The sequence below is a fragment of the Hypanus sabinus genome, chromosome 10 (genome assembly GCF_030144855.1).
Source record: "Hypanus sabinus isolate sHypSab1 chromosome 10, sHypSab1.hap1, whole genome shotgun sequence".
Taxonomy (NCBI): Eukaryota; Metazoa; Chordata; class Chondrichthyes; order Myliobatiformes; family Dasyatidae; genus Hypanus; species Hypanus sabinus.
Genome location: NC_082715.1, coordinates 155,416,432 through 155,439,174, shown reverse-complemented (window position 1 = coordinate 155,439,174; position 22,743 = coordinate 155,416,432). Strand labels below are relative to the sequence as shown.

At 49.3% G+C, this 22,743-nt stretch overlaps 1 protein-coding gene across 2 annotated transcripts in view; it reads right to left on the bottom strand.

Moving 5' to 3' along the window:
* The window catches only part of LOC132401263 (glutathione hydrolase 1 proenzyme-like), a 572,601-nt gene that overhangs the window by 393,669 nt on the left and 156,189 nt on the right, over nt 1–22,743 (bottom strand). For both annotated transcript variants that reach the window (XM_059983295.1, XM_059983294.1), the window contains 2 exons: nt 22,325–22,489; nt 20,035–20,165 (listed from right to left, as the gene is read on the bottom strand). In XM_059983295.1, coding sequence (XP_059839278.1) covers nt 20,035–20,165; nt 22,325–22,488 — 295 coding nt within the window. In that variant the 5' untranslated portion in view covers nt 22,489. The remainder of the gene's footprint in view (nt 1–20,034; nt 20,166–22,324; nt 22,490–22,743) is intronic.

Genomic DNA, 22,743 nt, shown 5'->3' with positions numbered 1-22,743 from the left:
CTTCCTTCCTGAATATGGACACATGGGGCTGGGGATCTGTCACTACTGTAAACTTTTATCTGTAGAAGTAGAGATGGAGCTTCTGTATTCCCCAGACTAGACTAAGGGCCTCTTGGTTCCTTTGTCCTCATCAGCGATCTTGAAGCAAACACAATCGGCATTCAAATCCATCTTTCACAGCTCCAATGCCATAAGGGGAGGCATGGCCTGCATGGCAAAGCAATGATGGGTCATAATGGGTGAGCAGTTCATCGGATGTTATTACTACAAGGCCCAAGTGTGACCTGATACATTTTCCAGTTTGGCTGCCTGTGGCACTGCTTCAGTCTTCTCTTGTGTTTTATGTGAACCATGCTTGTCAGTGACATGTCCACAATATCAGATTTAATTCTTGAAAACTCACATCTGTCTCTCTCTGTGCACAGACCATACACACTCAGCCTGGTAAGCATTTTACCAAGGATCTGGAGGTGGTCTTCATCGTTCTTGCCAGTCACGCTGATGTCATCAAGGTAACATTGTACTCCTGGGATATCTTGGAGAACTTTGCAAATTGCTGTAGCTGATACGACACCAAAGACCAGATGATTATACTGGAACAGTCCCTTGTGAGTGTGGATCATGAGGTATTTCCTGCTTGACTACTCAATCTGCATTTGCAGATTGGCTTGTGACAAATCAATCTTTGAAAACTTCTCCCCGCCTGCCGAAGATGCAAAACTGTCTTCTATTCACGGCAGGGGAGACTGCACAGTTCACAGCACTGGGTTGATGCTCACCTTGAAATCCCCACATATGCAAACGGATCCAGCCTTCACTTTCTTGATCTCCGGGACAATGGCCGTGGCTCAGCCACTCCACTCAGCCTTGGAGAGAATTTCAGATGCCCGCAAGCTCTTCAGTTTGGCATCCACTTCAGAACGTAGTGCGTGAGGCGCTGGACAGATTTTATTGAATCTTGATGTTGCTGCTTCACTCAGTTCAATTCTGGCCTTCAAGCCTTTCAGTTCACCAATCCCCTTCTCAAACACCTTCTCATTAGCATTAGGCATCTGTGACAGTCTCTGCTTAGTGCTGCTTCTACACAAACTCACCCAAAAGTTAACAAAACCCCAAATTGCTGCCAACAGAAATCAAGCCCATGATCCGGTTTCCTCCATTACAACACTGCAAGTAGCATGCCTGATGAGAGACAGGAATGTAGCAAAAGCCTCTCATTTGGATACGACAGAAGTCAGTGTTTTCCACAATAATTACATTTTATTCGCAACAGGAACTACACAATTCCCACCAAAATATCATGCTCCTTTTTCAGATACTTTCTTTGACTTTATAAAATACAAATGCCTACTGCTCACCATTTAAAATCCATCTAAAGTGAACAGTAAGTCTTAAGGATTGAATTCTTCCAGATTTCAATTTGAACAATATTCTAAAGCAAAAATATTGAACAAGATTTTTAGTTAGTTAATATGTTGAAACTTAACATCCAAACTTTCAAATCTCACAAGGGAGGGTCTGAATATTTTAATCAGATTAAGTAAAATTCTTGAGCTTGCTTGTGTGTCTCTGCTTAATTTACAAGCACAAGATTGAAAAGTTAAAAACTGTAAACTCCTTTATAACGCATAATTCATTAATTCCTTCAAAGATGCAAACATGCGAAAGCCTGTAAACTCAAGTTGTGCACTGTACTTTCTCGCCAGTGAAAGGCACAAATCCTCTTTATACCTGTATTCCAAAGCCCATTTTCCCAAGAATAAGAGAAACTGTTCTCTCTCAAAGGGCCCTGTTGGGGATTTAACATCTGGTCCATCTGACGATAGTCCACAGACAGGAGTGCATGCTGTGGATCCAATTCCTCCTTTCATGTGTACAGAACGGAGCTGGAGAGGTTTGTGATTAATCAGGGCATCAAATGCTACTGGGAGAAAGCAGGAGAGGGCGATGAGAGGGTAATAAAGCAGCCATGTAGAAACCCTAAGGCAGACTCGATGGGACTAAAGCACTAAACCTGCTCCCATGTCTTATAGAGGTCAGGGCTCAGTCTTGCTGCTTTTTTAAGTTTCGAGGTTGGTTTAGGGGATGAAGAAGAGAGTTAAAGTTAGGGTTTACAGAGAGTAACGGGGGGAGTTAGAAGTCAGATTATGAAGGCCTGGAGGTCTGCCCTGGAGCAGGACACTCCACATGTGTGGGACGGTGGGTGAGAGCAAAGCGGCTGATTTTGCTGTTGTTGATTGTAGTTTGTTGTGTTCCATGTTGATCTGCAAAGCACTGTGGGAATGCTATGTAGGAACGAGAATGTGTGGCAATAACGGGCTGCCACCAGCACATCCCTCAGTGTGTTGACTATACAGTTCACTATACTTAGATGTACTGTACAAGTGAGAGAGAAATCTGATCTGCTGACATCTCAGGATGAAAATACAAACTTCCTTTTCTAATCAGCACAGCCCAACCCTCACTGTCCTATGAACATTCTCCAAGGTTAGTTCACATCCTTCATTAATCTCCCTTATTCTCAGTTCTCTGCATCCTGACCTACCCCATGATAACAGATCCTCTACATCTACACCTCCTGACCCCCCCAAATGACAACAGTTCCTCTACATCTACATCTCCTGACCCTCCCATGAAAACAATTCCTCTCCATCTACACCTCCTGACACCCCAATGACAACAGTTCCTCTCCAGCTACACCACCTGACCCTCCCAATGACAACAGTTCCTCTCCAGCTACACCACCTGACCCCCCAATGACAACAGTTCCTCTCCATCTCCACCTCTTGACACCCCAATGACAACAGTTCCTCTCTGTCCACACATCCTGATCCCTGCAATGACAACAGTTCCTCTCCATCTACACCTCCTGAACCACAATGACAACAGTTCCTCTCCATCTACACCTCCTGACCCCCTCATTGACAACAATTCCTCTCCATCTACACCTCCTGAACCACAATGACAACATTTCCTCTCCATCTACACCTCCTATCACCCCAATGACAACGGTTCCTCTCCATTTACACCTCCTGACACACCCAATGACAACAGTTCCTCTCCATCCACACCTCCTGACCCCCAATGACAACAATTCCTCTCCATCTACAACTCCTGACACCCCAATGACAACAGTTCCTCTCCATCCACACCTCCTGACCCCCAATGACAACAATTCCTCTCCATCTACAACTCCTGACCCCCCAATGACAACAGTTCCTCTCCATCTACACCTCCTGACCCCCCAATGACAACAGTTCCTCTCCATCTACACCACCTGACACCCCAATGACAACAGTCCCTCTCCATCTACACCTCCTGACCCCCCAATGACAACAGTTCCTCTCCATCTACACCACCTGACCCACCCCAATGACAACAGTTCCTCTCCATCTACACCTCCTGACCCCCTCATTGACAACAATTCCTCTCCATCTACACCTCCTGAACCACAATGACAACAGTTCCTCTCCATCTACACCACCTGACACCCCAATGACAACAGTTCCTCTCCATCTACACCACCTGACACCCCAATGACAACAGTTCCTCTCCATCTACACCACCTGACACCCCAATGACAACAGTTCCTCTCCATCTACACCTCCTGACCCTCAATGACAACAGTTCCTCTCCATCTACAACTTCTGACCCCCCAATGACAACAGTTCCTCTCCATCTACACCACCTGACACCCCAATGACAACAGTTCCTCTCCATCCACACCTCCTGACCCCCAATGACAACAATTCCACTCCATCTACACCTCCCGACCCCCCCAAAGACAACAGTTCCTCTCCATTTACACCTCCTGACCCCCCAATGACAACAGTTCCTCTCCATCTACACCTCCTGACCCCCCCAATGACAACAGTTCCTCTCCATCTACACCTCCTGACCCCCCCAATGACAACAGTTCCTCTCCATTTACACCTCCTGACACCCCAATGACAACAGTTCCTCTCCATCTACACCTCCTGACCCCCCCAATGACAACAGTTCCTCTCCATCTACACATCCCGACCCCCCCAAAGACAACAGTTCCTCTCCATCTACACCTCCTGACCCCCCAATGACAACAGTTCCTCTCCATTTACACCTCCTGACTACCCAATGACAACAGTTCCTCTCCATCTACAGCTCCTGACTACCCAATGACAACAGTTCCTCTCCATCTCCACATCCTGACCACCCCCCCGAATGACAACACTTCCTCTCCATCTACACCTCATGGCCCCCTCAATGACAACAGTCCCTCTCCATCGACACCTCCTGACCCCCCGAATGATAACAGTTCCTCTCCATCTCCACCTCTTGACCCCCCAATGACAACAGTTCCTCTCTATCTGCACATCCCGACCCCCCCAAAGACAACAGTTCCTCTCCATCTACACCTCCTGACCCCCCAATGACAACAGTTCCTCTCCATCTACACATCCTGACCCTCCCAATGACAACAGTTCCTCTCCATCTACACCTCCTGACACCCCCCAATGACAACAGTTCCTCTCCATCTACACCTCCTGACCCCCCAATGACAACAGTTCCTCTCCATCTACACCTCCTGACACCCCCCAATGACAACAGTTCCTCTCCATCTACACCACCTGACACCCCAATGACAACAGTTCCTATCCATCTTCATCTCCTGACCCCCCAATGACAACAGATCTTCTCCATCGTCATCTCCTGAACCACCCAATGACAACACTTCCTCTCCATCTACACCTCATGGCCCCCTCAATAACAACATTTCCTCTCCATCTACACATCCTGACCCCCCGAATGATAACAGTTCCTCTCCATCTGCAACTCCTGACACCCCCAATGACAACAGTTCCTCTCCATTTCTACCCCCTGACATCCTCAATGACAACAGTTCCTCTCCATCTACACCTCCTGATACCTCAATGACAACAGATCCTCTCCATTTACTCCACCTGAAGACCCAATGACAACAGTTCCACTCCATCTCAGTTCCTGACCCCCTCAATGAAACAGTTCCTCTCCATCTACACCTCCTGAAGCCCCAATCACAACAGATCCTCTCCATCTATATCTTCTGACCAACCACATCAATGGCCACAGTTCCTCTCCATCTACACCTCCTGTAGCACCAATGACAACGGTTCCTCTCCATCTGCATCTCCTGACCCCGTCAATCACAACAATTTCTCTCAATCTACACCTCTGCACCACCCAACTGACAACAGTCCCTCTGTATCTACAACTTCTGTTACCAATGACAACAATGCATCTACATCTGCACCAGACGTTCCCAATGACAACAGTTCCTCTCCATCTACACCTCCTGACCCTCCCAATGACAACAGTTCCTTTCTATCTACACCTCCTGACCCCTCCAAATGACAACAGTTCCTCTCCTACACCTCCTGTCACCCCCCTAATGACAACAGTTCCTCTCCATCTACACCTCCTGACCCCCCCAATGACAACAGTTCCTCTCTATCTACACCTCCTGACACCCCCAATGACAACAGTTCCTTTCCATCCACACCTCCTGACCCCCAATGACAACAATTCCTCTCCATCTACACCTCCTGACACCCCAATGACAACAGCTCCTCTCCATCTACACCTCCTGACCCCCAATGACAACAGTTCCTCTCCATCTACACCTCCTGACACCCCAATGACAACAGTTCCTCTCCATCTACACCTCCTGACCCCCTCATTGACAACAATTCCTCTCCATCTACACCTCCTGACCCCCCCAATGACAACAGTTCCTCTCTATCAACACCTCCTGACACCCCCAATGACAACAGTTCCTTTCCATCCACACCTCCTGACCCCCAATGACAACAATTCCTCTCCATCCACACCTCCTGACACCCCAATGACAACAGCTCCTCTCTGTCCACACATCCAGACCCCTGCAATGACAACAGTTCCTCTCCATCTACACCTCCTGACCCACCCCAATGACAACAGTTCCTCTCCATCTACACCTCCTGACCCCCTCATTGACAACAATTCCTCTCCATCTACACCTCCTGAACCACAAAGACAACAGTTCCTCTCCATCTACACCTCCTGACAACCCCAATGACAACAGTTCCTCTCCATCGACACATCCTGAAACTCCAATGACAACATTTCCTCTCCATCTACACCTCCTATCACCCCAATGACAACGGTTCCTCTCCATTTACACCTCCTGACACACCCAATGACAACAGTTCCTCTCCATCCACACCTCCTGACCCCCAATGACAACAATTCCTCTCCATCTACAACTCCTGACCCCCCAATGACAACAGTTCCTCTCCATCTACACCACCTGACACCCCAATGACAACAGTTCCTCTCCATCCACACCTCCTGACCCCCAATGACAATTCCACTCCATCTAAACCTCCCGACACCCCCAAAGACAACAGTTCCTCTCCATTTACACCTCCTGACCCCCCAATGACAACAGTTCCTCTCCATCTACACCTCCTGACCCCCCCAATGACAACAGTTCCTCTCCATCTACACCTCCTGACCCCCCCAATGACAACAGTTCCTCTCCATTTACACCTCCTGACACCCCAATGACAACAATTCCTCTCCATCTACACCTCCTAAACCCCCCAATGACAACAGTTCCTCTCCATCTACACCTCCTGACTACCCAATGACAACAGTTCCTCTCCATCTACACATCCCGACCCCCCCAAAGACAACAGTTCCTCTCCATCTACACCTCCTGACCCCCCAATGAGAACAGTTCCTCTCCATTTACACCTCCTGACTACCCAATGACAACAGTTCCTCTCCATCTACACCTCATGGCCCCCTCAATGACAACAGTCCCTCTCCATCGACACCTCCTGACCCCCCGAATGATAACAGTTCCTCTCCATCTCCACCTCTTGACCCCCCAATGACAACAGTTCCTCTCTATCTGCACATCCCGACCCCCCCAAAGACAACAGTTCCTCTCCATCTACACCTCCTGACCCCCCAATGACAACAGTTCTTCTCCATCTACACATCCTGACCCTCCCAATGACAACAGTTCCTCTCCATCTACACCTCCTGACACCCCCCAATGACAACAGTTCCTCTCCATCTACACCACCTGACACCCCAATGACAACAGTTCCTATCCATCTTCATCTCCTGACCCCCCAATGACAACAGATCTTTTCCATCGTCATCTCCTGAATCACCCAATGACAACAGTTCCTCTCCATCTACACCTCCTGACCCCCCCGAATGACACTTCCTCTCCATCTACACCTCATGGCCCCCTCAATAACAACATTTCCTCTCCATCTACACATCCTGACCCCCCGAATGATAACAGTTCCTCTCCATCTGCACCTCCTGTCACCCCCAATGACAACAGTTCCTCTCCATTTCTACCCCCTGACATCCTCAATGACAACAGTTCCTCTCCATCTACACCTCCTGATACCTCAATGACAACAGATCCTCTCCATTTACTCCACCTGAAGACCCAATGACAACAGTTCCACTCCATCTCAGTTCCTGACCCCCTCAATGAAACAGTTCCTCTCCATCTACACCTCCTGAAGCCCCAATCACAACAGATCCTCTCCATCTATATCTTCTGACCAACCACATCAATGGCCACAGTTCCTCTCCATCTACACCTCCTGTAGCACCAATGATAACGGTTCCTCTCCATCTGCATCTCCTGACCCCGTCAATCACAACAATTTCTCTCAATCTACACCTCTGCACCACCCAACTGACAACAGTCCCTCTGTATCTACAACTTCTGTTACCAATGACAACAATGCATCTACATCTGCACCAGACGTTCCCAATGACAACAGTTCCTCTCCATCTACACCTCCTGACCCTCCCAATGACAACAGTTCCATTCTATCTACACCTCCTGACCCCTCCAAATGACAACAGTTCCTCTCCTACACCTCCTGTCACCCCCCTAATGACAACAGTTCCTCTCTATCTGCACATCCCGACCCCCCCAAAGACAACAGTTCCTCTCCATCTACACCTCCTGACCCCCCAATGACAACAGTTCCTCTCCATCTACACCTCATCACATCCCAATGACAACAGTTCCTCTCCATCTACACATCCTGACCCTCCCAATGACAACAGTTCCTCTCCATCTACACCTCCTGACCCCCCGAATGATAACAGTTCCTCTCTATCTACACCTCCTGACCCCCCGAATGATAACAGTTCCTCTCCATCTGCACCTCCTGACACCCCCAATGACAACAGTTCCTCTCCATTTCGACCCCCTGACAACAGTTCCTCTCCATCTACACCACCTGACACCCCAATGACAACAGTTCCTATCCATCTTCATCTCCTGACCCCCCAATGACAACAGATCTTCTCCATCGTCATCTCCTGAACCACCCAATGACAACAGTTCCTCTCCAGCTACACCACCTGACCCCCCAATGACAACAGTTCCTCTCCATCTACACCTCCTGACCCCCTCATTGACAACAATTCCTCTCCATCTACACCTCCTGAACCACAAAGACAACAGTTCCTCTCCATCTACACCTCCTGACAACCCCAATGACAACAGTTCCTCTCCATCGACACATCCTGAAACTCCAATGACAACATTTCCTCTCCATCTACACCTCCTATCACCCCAATGACAACGGTTCCTCTCCATTTACACCTCCTGACACACCGAATGACAACAGTTCCTCTCCATCCACACCTCCTGACCCCCAATGACAACAATTCCTCTCCATCTACAACTCCTGACCCCCCAATGACAACAGTTCCTCTCCATCTACACCACCTGACACCCCAATGACAACAGTTCCTCTCCATCTACACCTCCTGACCCCCCAATGACAACAGTTCCTCTCCATCTCCACATCCTGACCACCCCCCCGAATGACAACACTTCCTCTCCATCTACACCTCATGGCCCCCTCAATGACAACAGTCCCTCTCCATCGACACCTCCTGACCCCCCGAATGATAACAGTTCCTCTCCATCTCCACCTCTTGACCCCCCAATGACAACAGTTCCTCTCTATCTGCACATCCCGACCCCCCCAAAGACAACAGTTCCTCTCCATCTACACCTCCTGACCCCCCAATGACAACAGTTCTTCTCCATCTACACATCCTGACCCTCCCAATGACAACAGTTCCTCTCCATCTACACCTCCTGACACCCCCCAATGACAACAGTTCCTCTCCATCTACACCACCTGACACCCCAATGACAACAGTTCCTATCCATCTTCATCTCCTGACCCCCCAATGACAACAGATCTTTTCCATCGTCATCTCCTGAATCACCCAATGACAACAGTTCCTCTCCATCTATACCTCCTGACCCCCCCGAATGACACTTCCTCTCCATCTACACCTCATGGCCCCCTCAATAACAACATTTCCTCTCCATCTACACATCCTGACCCCCCGAATGATAACAGTTCCTCTCCATCTGCACCTCCTGTCACCCCCAATGACAACAGTTCCTCTCCATTTCTACCCCCTGACATCCTCAATGACAACAGTTCCTCTCCATCTACACCTCCTGATACCTCAATGACAACAGATCCTCTCCATTTACTCCACCTGAAGACCCAATGACAACAGTTCCACTCCATCTCAGTTCCTGACCCCCTCAATGAAACAGTTCCTCTCCATCTACACCTCCTGAAGCCCCAATCACAACAGATCCTCTCCATCTATATCTTCTGACCAACCACATCAATGGCCACAGTTCCTCTCCATCTACACCTCCTGTAGCACCAATGATAACGGTTCCTCTTCATCTGCATCTCCTGACCCCGTCAATCACAACAATTTCTCTCAATCTACACCTCTGCACCACCCAACTGACAACAGTCCCTCTGTATCTACAACTTCTGTTACCAATGACAACAATGCATCTACATCTGCACCAGACGTTCCCAATGACAACAGTTCCTCTCCATCTACACCTCCTGACCCTCCCAATGACAACAGTTCCTCTCCATCTACACCTCCTGATCCTCCCAATGACAACAGCTCATTTCTATCTACACCTCCTGACCCCTCCAAATGACAACAGTTCCTCTCCTACACCTCCTGTCACCACCCTAATGACAACAGTTCCTCTCCATCTACACCTCCTGACCCCCCCAATGACAACAGTTCCTCTCTATCTACACCTCCTGACACCCCCAATGACAACAGTTCCTCTCTATCTGCACATCCCGACCCCCCCAAAGACAACAGTTCCTCTCCATCTACACCTCCTGACCCCCCAATGACAACAGTTCCTCTCCATCTACACCTCCTGACCCTCCCAATGACAACAGTTCCTCTCCATCTACACCTCCTGACCCTCCCAATGACAACAGTTCCTCTCCATCTACACCTCCTGACCCCCTCATTGACAACAATTCCTCTCCATCTACACCTCCTGAACCACAAAGACAACAGTTCCTCTCCATCTACACCTCCTGACAACCCCAATGACAACAGTTCCTCTCCATCGACACATCCTGAAACTCCAATGACAACATTTCCTCTCCATCTACACCTCCTATCACCCCAATGACAACGGTTCCTCTCCATTTACACCTCCTGACACACCCAATGACAACAGTTCCTCTCCATCCACACCTCCTGACCCCCAATGACAACAATTCCTCTCCATCTACAACTCCTGACCCCCCAATGACAACAGTTCCTCTCCATCTACACCACCTGACTTCCCCTAAATGACAACAGTTCCTCTCCATCTACACCTCCTGACACCCCCAATGACAACAGTTCCTCTCCATCTACACCTCATGACCCCCCCAATGACAACAGTTCCTCTCCATCTACACCTCCTGACCCCCCCAATGACAGTAGTTACTTTCTATCTACACCTCCTGATCCCCCAATGACAACAGTTCCTCTCCATCTACACCTCCTGACCCCCAATGACAACAGTTCCTCTCCATCTACACATCGTGACACCCCAATGACAACAGTTCCTCTCCATCTACACCTCATGACCCCCCCAATGACAACAGTTCCTCTCCATCTACACCTCCTGACCCCCCCAATGACAACAGTTCCTCTCCATCTACACCTCCTGACCCCCCCAATGACAACAGTTCCTCTCCATCTACACCTCCTGACCCTCCCAATGACAACAGTTCCTCTCCATCTACACCTCCTGACCCCCCCAATGACAACAGTTTCTCTCCATCTACACCTCATCACACCCCAATGACAACAGTTCCTATCCATCTGCACCTCCTGACCCCCCAATGACAACAGTTCCTCTCCATCTACACCTCCTGACACACCATAATGTCAACACAACCTCTCCATCTGCACCTCGTGACCACCCAATGACAATTCCTCTCAATCTACACCTCCTGACTCCCTCTGAATGACATTTCCTCTCAATCTACACATCCTACTACACCTAATGACAAAAGTTCCTCTGCATCTACACCACCTGACTTCCCCTGAATGACAACAGTTACTCTCCATCTACACCTCCTGACCCCCCGAATGATAACAGTTCCTCTCCATCTACACCTCCTGACCCCCCGAATGATAACAGTTCCTCTCCATCTACACCTCCTGACCCCCCAATGACAACAGTTCCTCTCTATCTACACATCCTGACACCAAATGACAACAGTTCCTCTCCTACACCTCCTGACCACCCCAGACAACAGCTACTCTCGATCTTCACCTCCTGACAACCACAATGACAACAGTTCCTCTCCATCTACACCTCCTGACCCCCCCAATGACACCTGTTCCTCTACATGTACACCTCCTGACACCCCCAATGACAACAGATCCTCTCCATCTACACCTCTTGACCCCCCAATGACAACAGTTCCTCTCCATCTACACCTCCTGACCCACCCATTGACAACAGTTCCTCTCTATCTACACCTCCTGACCCCCCCAATGACACCTGTTCCTCTACATGCACACCTCCTGACACCCCCAATGACAACAGTTCCTCTCCATCTACACCTCCTGACACCCCCAATGACAACAGATCCTCTCCATCTACACCTCCTGACCCCACAATGACAACAGTTCCTCTCCATCTACACCTCCTGTCACCCCCCCAATGACAAGTTCCTCTCCATCTACACGTCCTGTCACACCGCAATGACAACAGTACCTCTCCATTTCTACCTCCTGACCCCCCAATGACAACAGATCCTCTCCATCTCAGCTCCTGACCCCCTCAATGACAATAATTTCTCTCAATCTACACTTCCTGACCCCCCCAATGACACCTGTTCCTCTACATGTACACCTCCTGACACCCCAATGACAACAGTTCCTCTCCATCTACACCTCCTGAGCCCCCAATGACAACAGTTCCTCTCCATTAACACATCCTGACTCCTCCAAATGACAACAGTTCCTCTCCATTTCTACCTCCTGACCCCCCAATGACAACAATTCCTCTCCATCCACACCTCCTGAAGCCCCAATGACAACAGTTCCTCTCCATCTCAGCTCCTGTCCTCCTCAATGACAATAATTTGTCTCAATCTACACTTCCTGACCCCCCCATGACAACAGTACCACTCCATCTACACCTCCTGACCCCCCCAAATGACAACAGTTCCTCTACATGTACACCTGCTGACACCCCCAATGACAACAGTTCCTCTCCATCTGCACCTCCTGACCCCTCCAAATGACAACAGTTCCTCTCCATCTACACCTCCTGACCCCCTCATTGACAACAATTCCTCTCCATCTACACCTCCTGAACCACAAAGACAACAGTTCCTCTCCATCTACACCTCCTGACAACCCCAATGACAACAGTTCCTCTCCATCGACACATCCTGAAACTCCAATGACAACATTTCCTCTCCATCTACACCTCCTATCACCCCAATGACAACGGTTCCTCTCCATTTACACCTCCTGACACACCCAATGACAACAGTTCCTCTCCATCCACACCTCCTGACCCCCAATGACAACAATTCCTCTCCATCTACAACTCCTGACCCCCCAATGACAACAGTTCCTCTCCATCTACACCACCTGACACCCCAATGACAACAGTTCCTCTCCATCTACACCTCCTGACCCCCCAATGACAACAGTTCCTCTCCATCTCCACATCCTGACCACCCCCCCGAATGACAACACTTCCTCTCCATCTACACCTCATGGCCCCCTCAATGACAACAGTCCCTCTCCATCGACACCTCCTGACCCCCCGAATGATAACAGTTCCTCTCCATCTCCACCTCTTGACCCCCCCAATGACAACAGTTCCTCTCTATCTGCACATCCCGACCCCCCCAAAGACAACAGTTCCTCTCCATCTACACCTCCTGACCCCCCAATGACAACAGTTCTTCTCCATCTACACATCCTGACCCTCCCAATGACAACAGTTCCTCTCCATCTACACCTCCTGACACCCCCCAATGACAACAGTTCCTCTCCATCTACACCACCTGACACCCCAATGACAACAGTTCCTATCCATCTTCATCTCCTGACCCCCCAATGACAACAGATCTTTTCCATCGTCATCTCCTGAACCACCCAATGACAACAGTTCCTCTCCATCTACACCTCCTGACCCCCCCGAATGACACTTCCTCTCCATCTACACCTCATGGCCCCCTCAATAACAACATTTCCTCTCCATCTACACATCCTGACCCCCCGAATGATAACAGTTCCTCTCCATCTGCACCTCCTGTCACCCCCAATGACAACAGTTCCTCTCCATTTCTACCCCCTGACATCCTCAATGACAACAGTTCCTCTCCATCTACACCTCCTGATACCTCAATGACAACAGATCCTCTCCATTTACTCCACCTGAAGACCCAATGACAACAGTTCCACTCCATCTCAGTTCCTGACCCCCTCAATGAAACAGTTCCTCTCCATCTACACCTCCTGAAGCCCCAATCACAACAGATCCTCTCCATCTATATCTTCTGACCAACCACATCAATGGCCACAGTTCCTCTCCATCTACACCTCCTGTAGCACCAATGATAACGGTTCCTCTTCATCTGCATCTCCTGACCCCGTCAATCACAACAATTTCTCTCAATCTACACCTCTGCACCACCCAACTGACAACAGTCCCTCTGTATCTACAACTTCTGTTACCAATGACAACAATGCATCTACATCTGCACCAGACGTTCCCAATGACAACAGTTCCTCTCCATCTACACCTCCTGACCCTCCCAATGACAACAGTTCCTCTCCATCTACACCTCCTGATCCTCCCAATGACAACAGCTCATTTCTATCTACACCTCCTGACCCCTCCAAATGACAACAGTTCCTCTCCTACACCTCCTGTCACCACCCTAATGACAACAGTTCCTCTCCATCTACACCTCCTGACCCCCCCAATGACAACAGTTCCTCTCTATCTACACCTCCTGACACCCCCAATGACAACAGTTCCTCTCTATCTGCACATCCCGACCCCCCCAAAGACAACAGTTCCTCTCCATCTACACCTCCTGACCCCCCAATGACAACAGTTCCTCTCCATCTACACCTCCTGACCCTCCCAATGACAACAGTTCCTCTCCATCTACACCTCCTGACCCTCCCAATGACAACAGTTCCTCTCCATCTACACCTCCTGACCCCCTCATTGACAACAATTCCTCTCCATCTACACCTCCTGAACCACAAAGACAACAGTTCCTCTCCATCTACACCTCCTGACAACCCCAATGACAACAGTTCCTCTCCATCGACACATCCTGAAACTCCAATGACAACATTTCCTCTCCATCTACACCTCCTATCACCCCAATGACAACGGTTCCTCTCCATTTACACCTCCTGACACACCCAATGACAACAGTTCCTCTCCATCCACACCTCCTGACCCCCAATGACAACAATTCCTCTCCATCTACAACTCCTGACCCCCCAATGACAACAGTTCCTCTCCATCTACACCACCTGACTTCCCCTAAATGACAACAGTTCCTCTCCATCTACACCTCCTGACACCCCCAATGACAACAGTTCCTCTCCATCTACACCTCATGACCCCCCCAATGACAACAGTTCCTCTCCATCTACACCTCCTGACCCCCCCAATGACAGTAGTTACTTTCTATCTACACCTCCTGATCCCCCAATGACAACAGTTCCTCTCCATCTACACCTCCTGACCCCCAATGACAACAGTTCCTCTCCATCTACACATCGTGACACCCCAATGACAACAGTTCCTCTCCATCTACACCTCATGACCCCCCCAATGACAACAGTTCCTCTCCATCTACACCTCCTGACCCCCCCAATGACAACAGTTCCTCTCCATCTACACCTCCTGACCCCCCCAATGACAACAGTTCCTCTCCATCTACACCTCCTGACCCTCCCAATGACAACAGTTCCTCTCCATCTACACCTCCTGACCCCCCCAATGACAACAGTTTCTCTCCATCTACACCTCATCACACCCCAATGACAACAGTTCCTATCCATCTGCACCTCCTGACCCCCCAATGACAACAGTTCCTCTCCATCTACACCTCCTGACACACCATAATGTCAACACAACCTCTCCATCTGCACCTCGTGACCACCCAATGACAATTCCTCTCAATCTACACCTCCTGACTCCCTCTGAATGACATTTCCTCTCAATCTACACATCCTACTACACCTAATGACAAAAGTTCCTCTGCATCTACACCACCTGACTTCCCCTGAATGACAACAGTTACTCTCCATCTACACCTCCTGACCCCCCGAATGATAACAGTTCCTCTCCATCTATACCTCCTGACCCCCCCGAATGACACTTCCTCTCCATCTACACCTCATGGCCCCCTCAATAACAACATTTCCTCTCCATCTACACATCCTGACCCCCCGAATGATAACAGTTCCTCTCCATCTGCACCTCCTGTCACCCCCAATGACAACAGTTCCTCTCCATTTCTACCCCCTGACATCCTCAATGACAACAGTTCCTCTCCATCTACACCTCCTGATACCTCAATGACAACAGATCCTCTCCATTTACTCCACCTGAAGACCCAATGACAACAGTTCCACTCCATCTCAGTTCCTGACCCCCTCAATGAAACAGTTCCTCTCCATCTACACCTCCTGAAGCCCCAATCACAACAGATCCTCTCCATCTATATCTTCTGACCAACCACATCAATGGCCACAGTTCCTCTCCATCTACACCTCCTGTAGCACCAATGATAACGGTTCCTCTTCATCTGCATCTCCTGACCCCGTCAATCACAACAATTTCTCTCAATCTACACCTCTGCACCACCCAACTGACAACAGTCCCTCTGTATCTACAACTTCTGTTACCAATGACAACAATGCATCTACATCTGCACCAGACGTTCCCAATGACAACAGTTCCTCTCCATCTACACCTCCTGACCCTCCCAATGACAACAGTTCCTCTCCATCTACACCTCCTGATCCTCCCAATGACAACAGCTCATTTCTATCTACACCTCCTGACCCCTCCAAATGACAACAGTTCCTCTCCTACACCTCCTGTCACCACCCTAATGACAACAGTTCCTCTCCATCTACACCTCCTGACCCCCCCAATGACAACAGTTCCTCTCTATCTACACCTCCTGACACCCCCAATGACAACAGTTCCTCTCTATCTGCACATCCCGACCCCCCCAAAGACAACAGTTCCTCTCCATCTACACCTCCTGACCCCCCAATGACAACAGTTCCTCTCCATCTACACCTCCTGACCCTCCCAATGACAACAGTTCCTCTCCATCTACACCTCCTGACCCTCCCAATGACAACAGTTCCTCTCCATCTACACCTCCTGACCCCCTCATTGACAACAATTCCTCTCCATCTACACCTCCTGAACCACAAAGACAACAGTTCCTCTCCATCTACACCTCCTGACAACCCCAATGACAACAGTTCCTCTCCATCGACACATCCTGAAACTCCAATGACAACATTTCCTCTCCATCTACACCTCCTATCACCCCAATGACAACGGTTCCTCTCCATTTACACCTCCTGACACACCCAATGACAACAGTTCCTCTCCATCCACACCTCCTGACCCCCAATGACAACAATTCCTCTCCATCTACAACTCCTGACCCCCCAATGACAACAGTTCCTCTCCATCTACACCACCTGACTTCCCCTAAATGACAACAGTTCCTCTCCATCTACACCTCCTGACACCCCCAATGACAACAGTTCCTCTCCATCTACACCTCATGACCCCCCCAATGACAACAGTTCCTCTCCATCTACACCTCCTGACCCCCCCAATGACAGTAGTTACTTTCTATCTACACCTCCTGATCCCCCAATGACAACAGTTCCTCTCCATCTACACCTCCTGACCCCCAATGACAACAGTTCCTCTCCATCTACACATCGTGACACCCCAATGACAACAGTTCCTCTCCATCTACACCTCATGACCCCCCCAATGACAACAGTTCCTCTCCATCTACACCTCCTGACCCCCCCAATGACAACAGTTCCTCTCCATCTACACCTCCTGACCCCCCCAATGACAACAGTTCCTCTCCATCTACACCTCCTGACCCTCCCAATGACAACAGTTCCTCTCCATCTACACCTCCTGACCCCCCCAATGACAACAGTTTCTCTCCATCTACACCTCATCACACCCCAATGACAACAGTTCCTATCCATCTGCACCTCCTGACCCCCCAATGACAACAGTTCCTCTCCATCTACACCTCCTGACACACCATAATGTCAACACAACCTCTCCATCTGCACCTCGTGACCACCCAATGACAATTCCTCTCAATCTACACCTCCTGACTCCCTCTGAATGACATTTCCTCTCAATCTACACATCCTACTACACCTAATGACAAAAGTTCCTCTGCATCTACACCACCTGACTTCCCCTGAATGACAACAGTTACTCTCCATCTACACCTCCTGACCCCCCGAATGATAACAGTTCCTCTCCATCTACACCTCCTGACCCCCCGAATGATAACAGTTCCTCTCCATCTACACCTCCTGACCCCCCAATGACAACAGTTCCTCTCTATCTACACATCCTGACACCAAATGACAACAGTTCCTCTCCTACACCTCCTGACCACCCCAGACAACAGCTACTCTCGATCTTCACCTCCTGACAACCACAATGACAACAGTTCCTCTCCATCTACACCTCCTGACCCCCCCAATGACACCTGTTCCTCTACATGTACACCTCCTGACACCCCCAATGACAACAGATCCTCTCCATCTACACCTCTTGACCCCCCAATGACAACAGTTCCTCTCCATCTACACCTCCTGACCCACCCATTGACAACAGTTCCTCTCTATCTACACCTCCTGACCCCCCCAATGACACCTGTTCCTCTACATGCACACCTCCTGACACCCCCAATGACAACAGTTCCTCTCCATCTACACCTCCTGACACCCCCAATGACAACAGATCCTCTCCATCTACACCTCCTGACCCCACAATGACAACAGTTCCTCTCCATCTACACCTCCTGTCACCCCCCCAATGACAAGTTCCTCTCCATCTACACGTCCTGTCACACCGCAATGACAACAGTACCTCTCCATTTCTACCTCCTGACCCCCCAATGACAACAGATCCTCTCCATCTCAGCTCCTGACCCCCTCAATGACAATAATTTCTCTCAATCTACACTTCCTGACCCCCCCAATGACACCTGTTCCTCTACATGTACACCTCCTGACACCCCAATGACAACAGTTCCTCTCCATCTACACCTCCTGAGCCCCCAATGACAACAGTTCCTCTCCATTAACACATCCTGACTCCTCCAAATGACAACAGTTCCTCTCCATTTCTACCTCCTGACCCCCCAATGACAACAATTCCTCTCCATCCACACCTCCTGAAGCCCCAATGACAACAGTTCCTCTCCATCTCAGCTCCTGTCCTCCTCAATGACAATAATTTGTCTCAATCTACACTTCCTGACCCCCCCATGACAACAGTACCACTCCATCTACACCTCCTGACCCCCCCAAATGACAACAGTTCCTCTACATGTACACCTGCTGACACCCCCAATGACAACAGTTCCTCTCCATCTGCACCTCCTGACCCCTCCAAATGACAACAGTTCCTCTCCATCTACACCTCCTGACCCCCCAATGACAACAGTTCCTCTCCATCTACACCTCCTGTCACCCCCCTAATGACAACAGTTCCTCTCCATCTACACCTCCTGACCCCCACAATGACAATCGTTCATCTCGATCTACACCTCCTGACACCCCCAATGACAATCGTTCATCTCGATCTACACCTGCTGACAACTGCAATGACAACAGATCCTCTCCATCTACACCTCGTGACCACCCAATGACAACAGTTACTCTCAATCTACACGTCCTGTCACACCCCAATGACAACAGTACCTCTCCATTTCTACCTCCTAACCCCCCAATGTCAACAGATCCTCTCCATCTACACCTCGTGACCACCCAATGACAACAGTTCCTCTCCATTTCTACCTCCTGACCCCCCAATGACAACAGATCCTCTCCATCCACACCTCCTGAAGCCCCAATGACAACAGTTCCTCTCCATCTCAGCTCCTGACCCCCTCAATGACAACAGTTCCTCTCCATCTACACCTTGTGACCGCCCCAATGACAACAGTTCCTCTCCATCTACACCTTGTGACCGCCCCAATGACAACAGTACCTCTCCATTTCTTCCTCCTGACCCCCCAATGACAGCAGTTCCTCTCCATCCACATCTCCTGAAGCCCCAATGACAACAGTTCCTCTCCATCTACACCTCCTGACCCCTCCAAATGACAACAGTTCCTCAACTCCATGATTTTAAATGCCTCCTTCAGAGATATGTACCTGGTTGAAATCTGTGATGATCCTGCTTTCTCCCTTGGCCCAGCTGAACGGCCTGGTGGTCTGGGAGAGAGTGTCTGCAGGAAGTGTCTGGAGGCCCTCAGATACCCCTCCCAGTAGGTATTGAATGCAGAAATTTGTGGTTGAAGGGAGAAGGCCAGTTGAAAGAGCACCCACCTGTCTCTGCGTCATAAATGGTCATATAGAAGCCTCCTCCAATCCCCATGCTGTGTGCGTTGTGCAGCCCGTCACATAGCATGCTGGCAATGGCCGCATCGACTGCTGACCCCCCCTGCTGGAGAATGTCCCTGTGAAAGAAAGGGAGTGTGGGTTAGTCTGCGACAAATTCCCCACCGGGCTGTGGCAGTGTCAGAGGGACTGGTAATCCAGGAGAATGCAGACATTGGGACCTGGAGCCGCAGACGTCTACTGGAATAACTCCACAGGTCACGCAGCGTCTGGGGGACGGTTGAGCTTCCGGTCGAAGCCCTGCATCCTGTCTGAGAGTGCAGAGGGAATAAAGTGGGGAAAGACGAGGCCCAGACCGGAGATATTAATAGTTTGTTTTACAAATGAGTTCGGACAAACACCGCACAGCTTACACTGACATATTAAAATAAGGTGACTGGATTTGCAGAAGCCGGCATTAATTCAACATGTTTATAGATGGTGAGGTGAGATGATAATCCAACATGGTGGCCGTCAATGTGTGAGGCTACACCCCCATTCGCATAGCCACAGGCAAGCTTCTCACTCTCTGGTTACATTTCAAAACAATAAGAGGAGGGTGTCTCAGTAAATTTGATCCGGAGCTACAGAGATGGGTCCCAGATGCAGGCAGCGGAGGGATGCACACAGGCAGGTTGCCTGGCAATGTTCAGGGAGTATGTCTGTGGCCGGTAACCATGGAGAAAGAATTTGCTGTGACCACAGCTACCATGGAGGTGTTCCCGGACCATTGCTCAGGGAAAAATGTCAGCCAGATACGGATGGAAATGTTTTAATTTACTGTTATTGTCTCTTTTGTTGTAGTATATTAGATTGCTAAATCTGCAATAAACTTAATCTGCGATGCGTGACCGGGTCGTACAGCCCTGCTCCCAGGATATAATCAGTGACTTGTGACTGGATTGTGTTCCCTACTCCCATTATATAATCAGTGACGTGTGACCGGATTGTGTTCCCTACTCCCATTATATAATCAGTGACGTGTGACTGGATTGTGTTCCCTACTCCCATTATATAATCAGAGTCATGTGACCGGATTGTGTTCTCTACTCCCGTTATATAATCAGTGACATGTGACCGGATTGTGTTCCCTACTCCCATTATATAATCAGTGACATGTGACCGGATTGTGTTCCCTACTCCCATTATATAATCAGTGACATGTGACCGGATTGTGTTCCCTACTCCCATTATATAATCAGTGACCTGTGACCGGATTGTGTTCCCTACTCCCATTATGTAATCAGTGACATGTGACCGGATTGTGTTCCCTACTCCCATTATATAATCAGTGACATGTGACCGGATTGTGTTCCCTACTCCCATTATATAATCAGTGACCTGTGACCAGATTGTGTTCCCTACTCCCATTATATAATCAGTGACGTGTGACCGGATTGTGTTCCCTACTCCCATTATATAATCAGTGACTTGTGACCGGATTGTATTCCCTACTCCCATTATATAATCAGTGACATGTGACCGGATTGTGTTCCCTACTCCCATTATATAATCAGTGACGTGTGACCGGATTGTGTTCCCTACTCCCATTATATAATCAGTGACGTGTGACCGGATTGTGTTCACTACTCCCATTATATAATCAGTGACCTGTGACCGGATTGTGTTCCCTACTCCCATTATATAATCAGTGACCTGTGACCGGATTGTGTCCCCTACTCCCATTATATAATCAGTGACATGTGACCGGATTGTGTTCCCTACTCCCATTATATAATCAGTGACATGTGACCGGATTGTGTTCCCTACTCCCATTATATAATCAGTGACTTGTCTCCGGATTGTGTTCTCTACTCCCATTATATAATCAGTGACGTGTGACCGGATTGTGTTCCCCACTCCCATTATATAATCAGTGACGTGTGACCGGATTGTGTTCCCTACTCCCATTATATAATCAGTGACGTGTGACCGGATTGTGTTCCCTACTCCCATTATATAATCAGTGACGTGTGACCGGATTGTGTTCCCTACTCCCATTATATAATCAGTGACGTGTCTCCGGATTGTGTTCTCTACTCCCATTATATAATCAGTGACGTGTGACCGGATTGTGTTCCCCACTCCCATTATATAATCAGTGACGAGTGACTGGATTGTGTTCCCTACTCCGATTATTTTATCCATGACGTGTGACCGGGTTGTATGGCTCTGCTCCCATGATATAATCTGGAAACTTCAGATGTTAGAATCACAACAGGCCCTGGTGGAGACTTACCTGCCAATCTCCGAGCATTTTGCTGCATCTGTGGCGACAGCTGCTTTCGGATAGGAGTGGACCTGTGGCTGCTTTGGCCTCAGCCCGAAGTACAGGCCTAGTGACAGTACGAGAATCAGCAGCAACGCCCCCGCTACTGCGATTCCAATCTTTCCACGTTTCATGCTGCAGGAAGTAAGAAGGGAAGGTCAGAGCTGAGTATGAAGCTGAAACCTCTTGTTGTTTGCTCTTTGCTGTTGGCAAGAATTGCCAATTGTGGCTGTGGAGGCCAAGTCATCGGGTCTGTTTAAAGCAGAGTCTATTAGCAAGGGTGTCAGAGTTAATGAGGAGGAGAGGAAGAATGGGCTTGAGAAGGAAAATCAGTCAGTCATGTGGATCAGACTTGATGGACTAAAGTTGTTTGGGAGAATGGAGTGAAT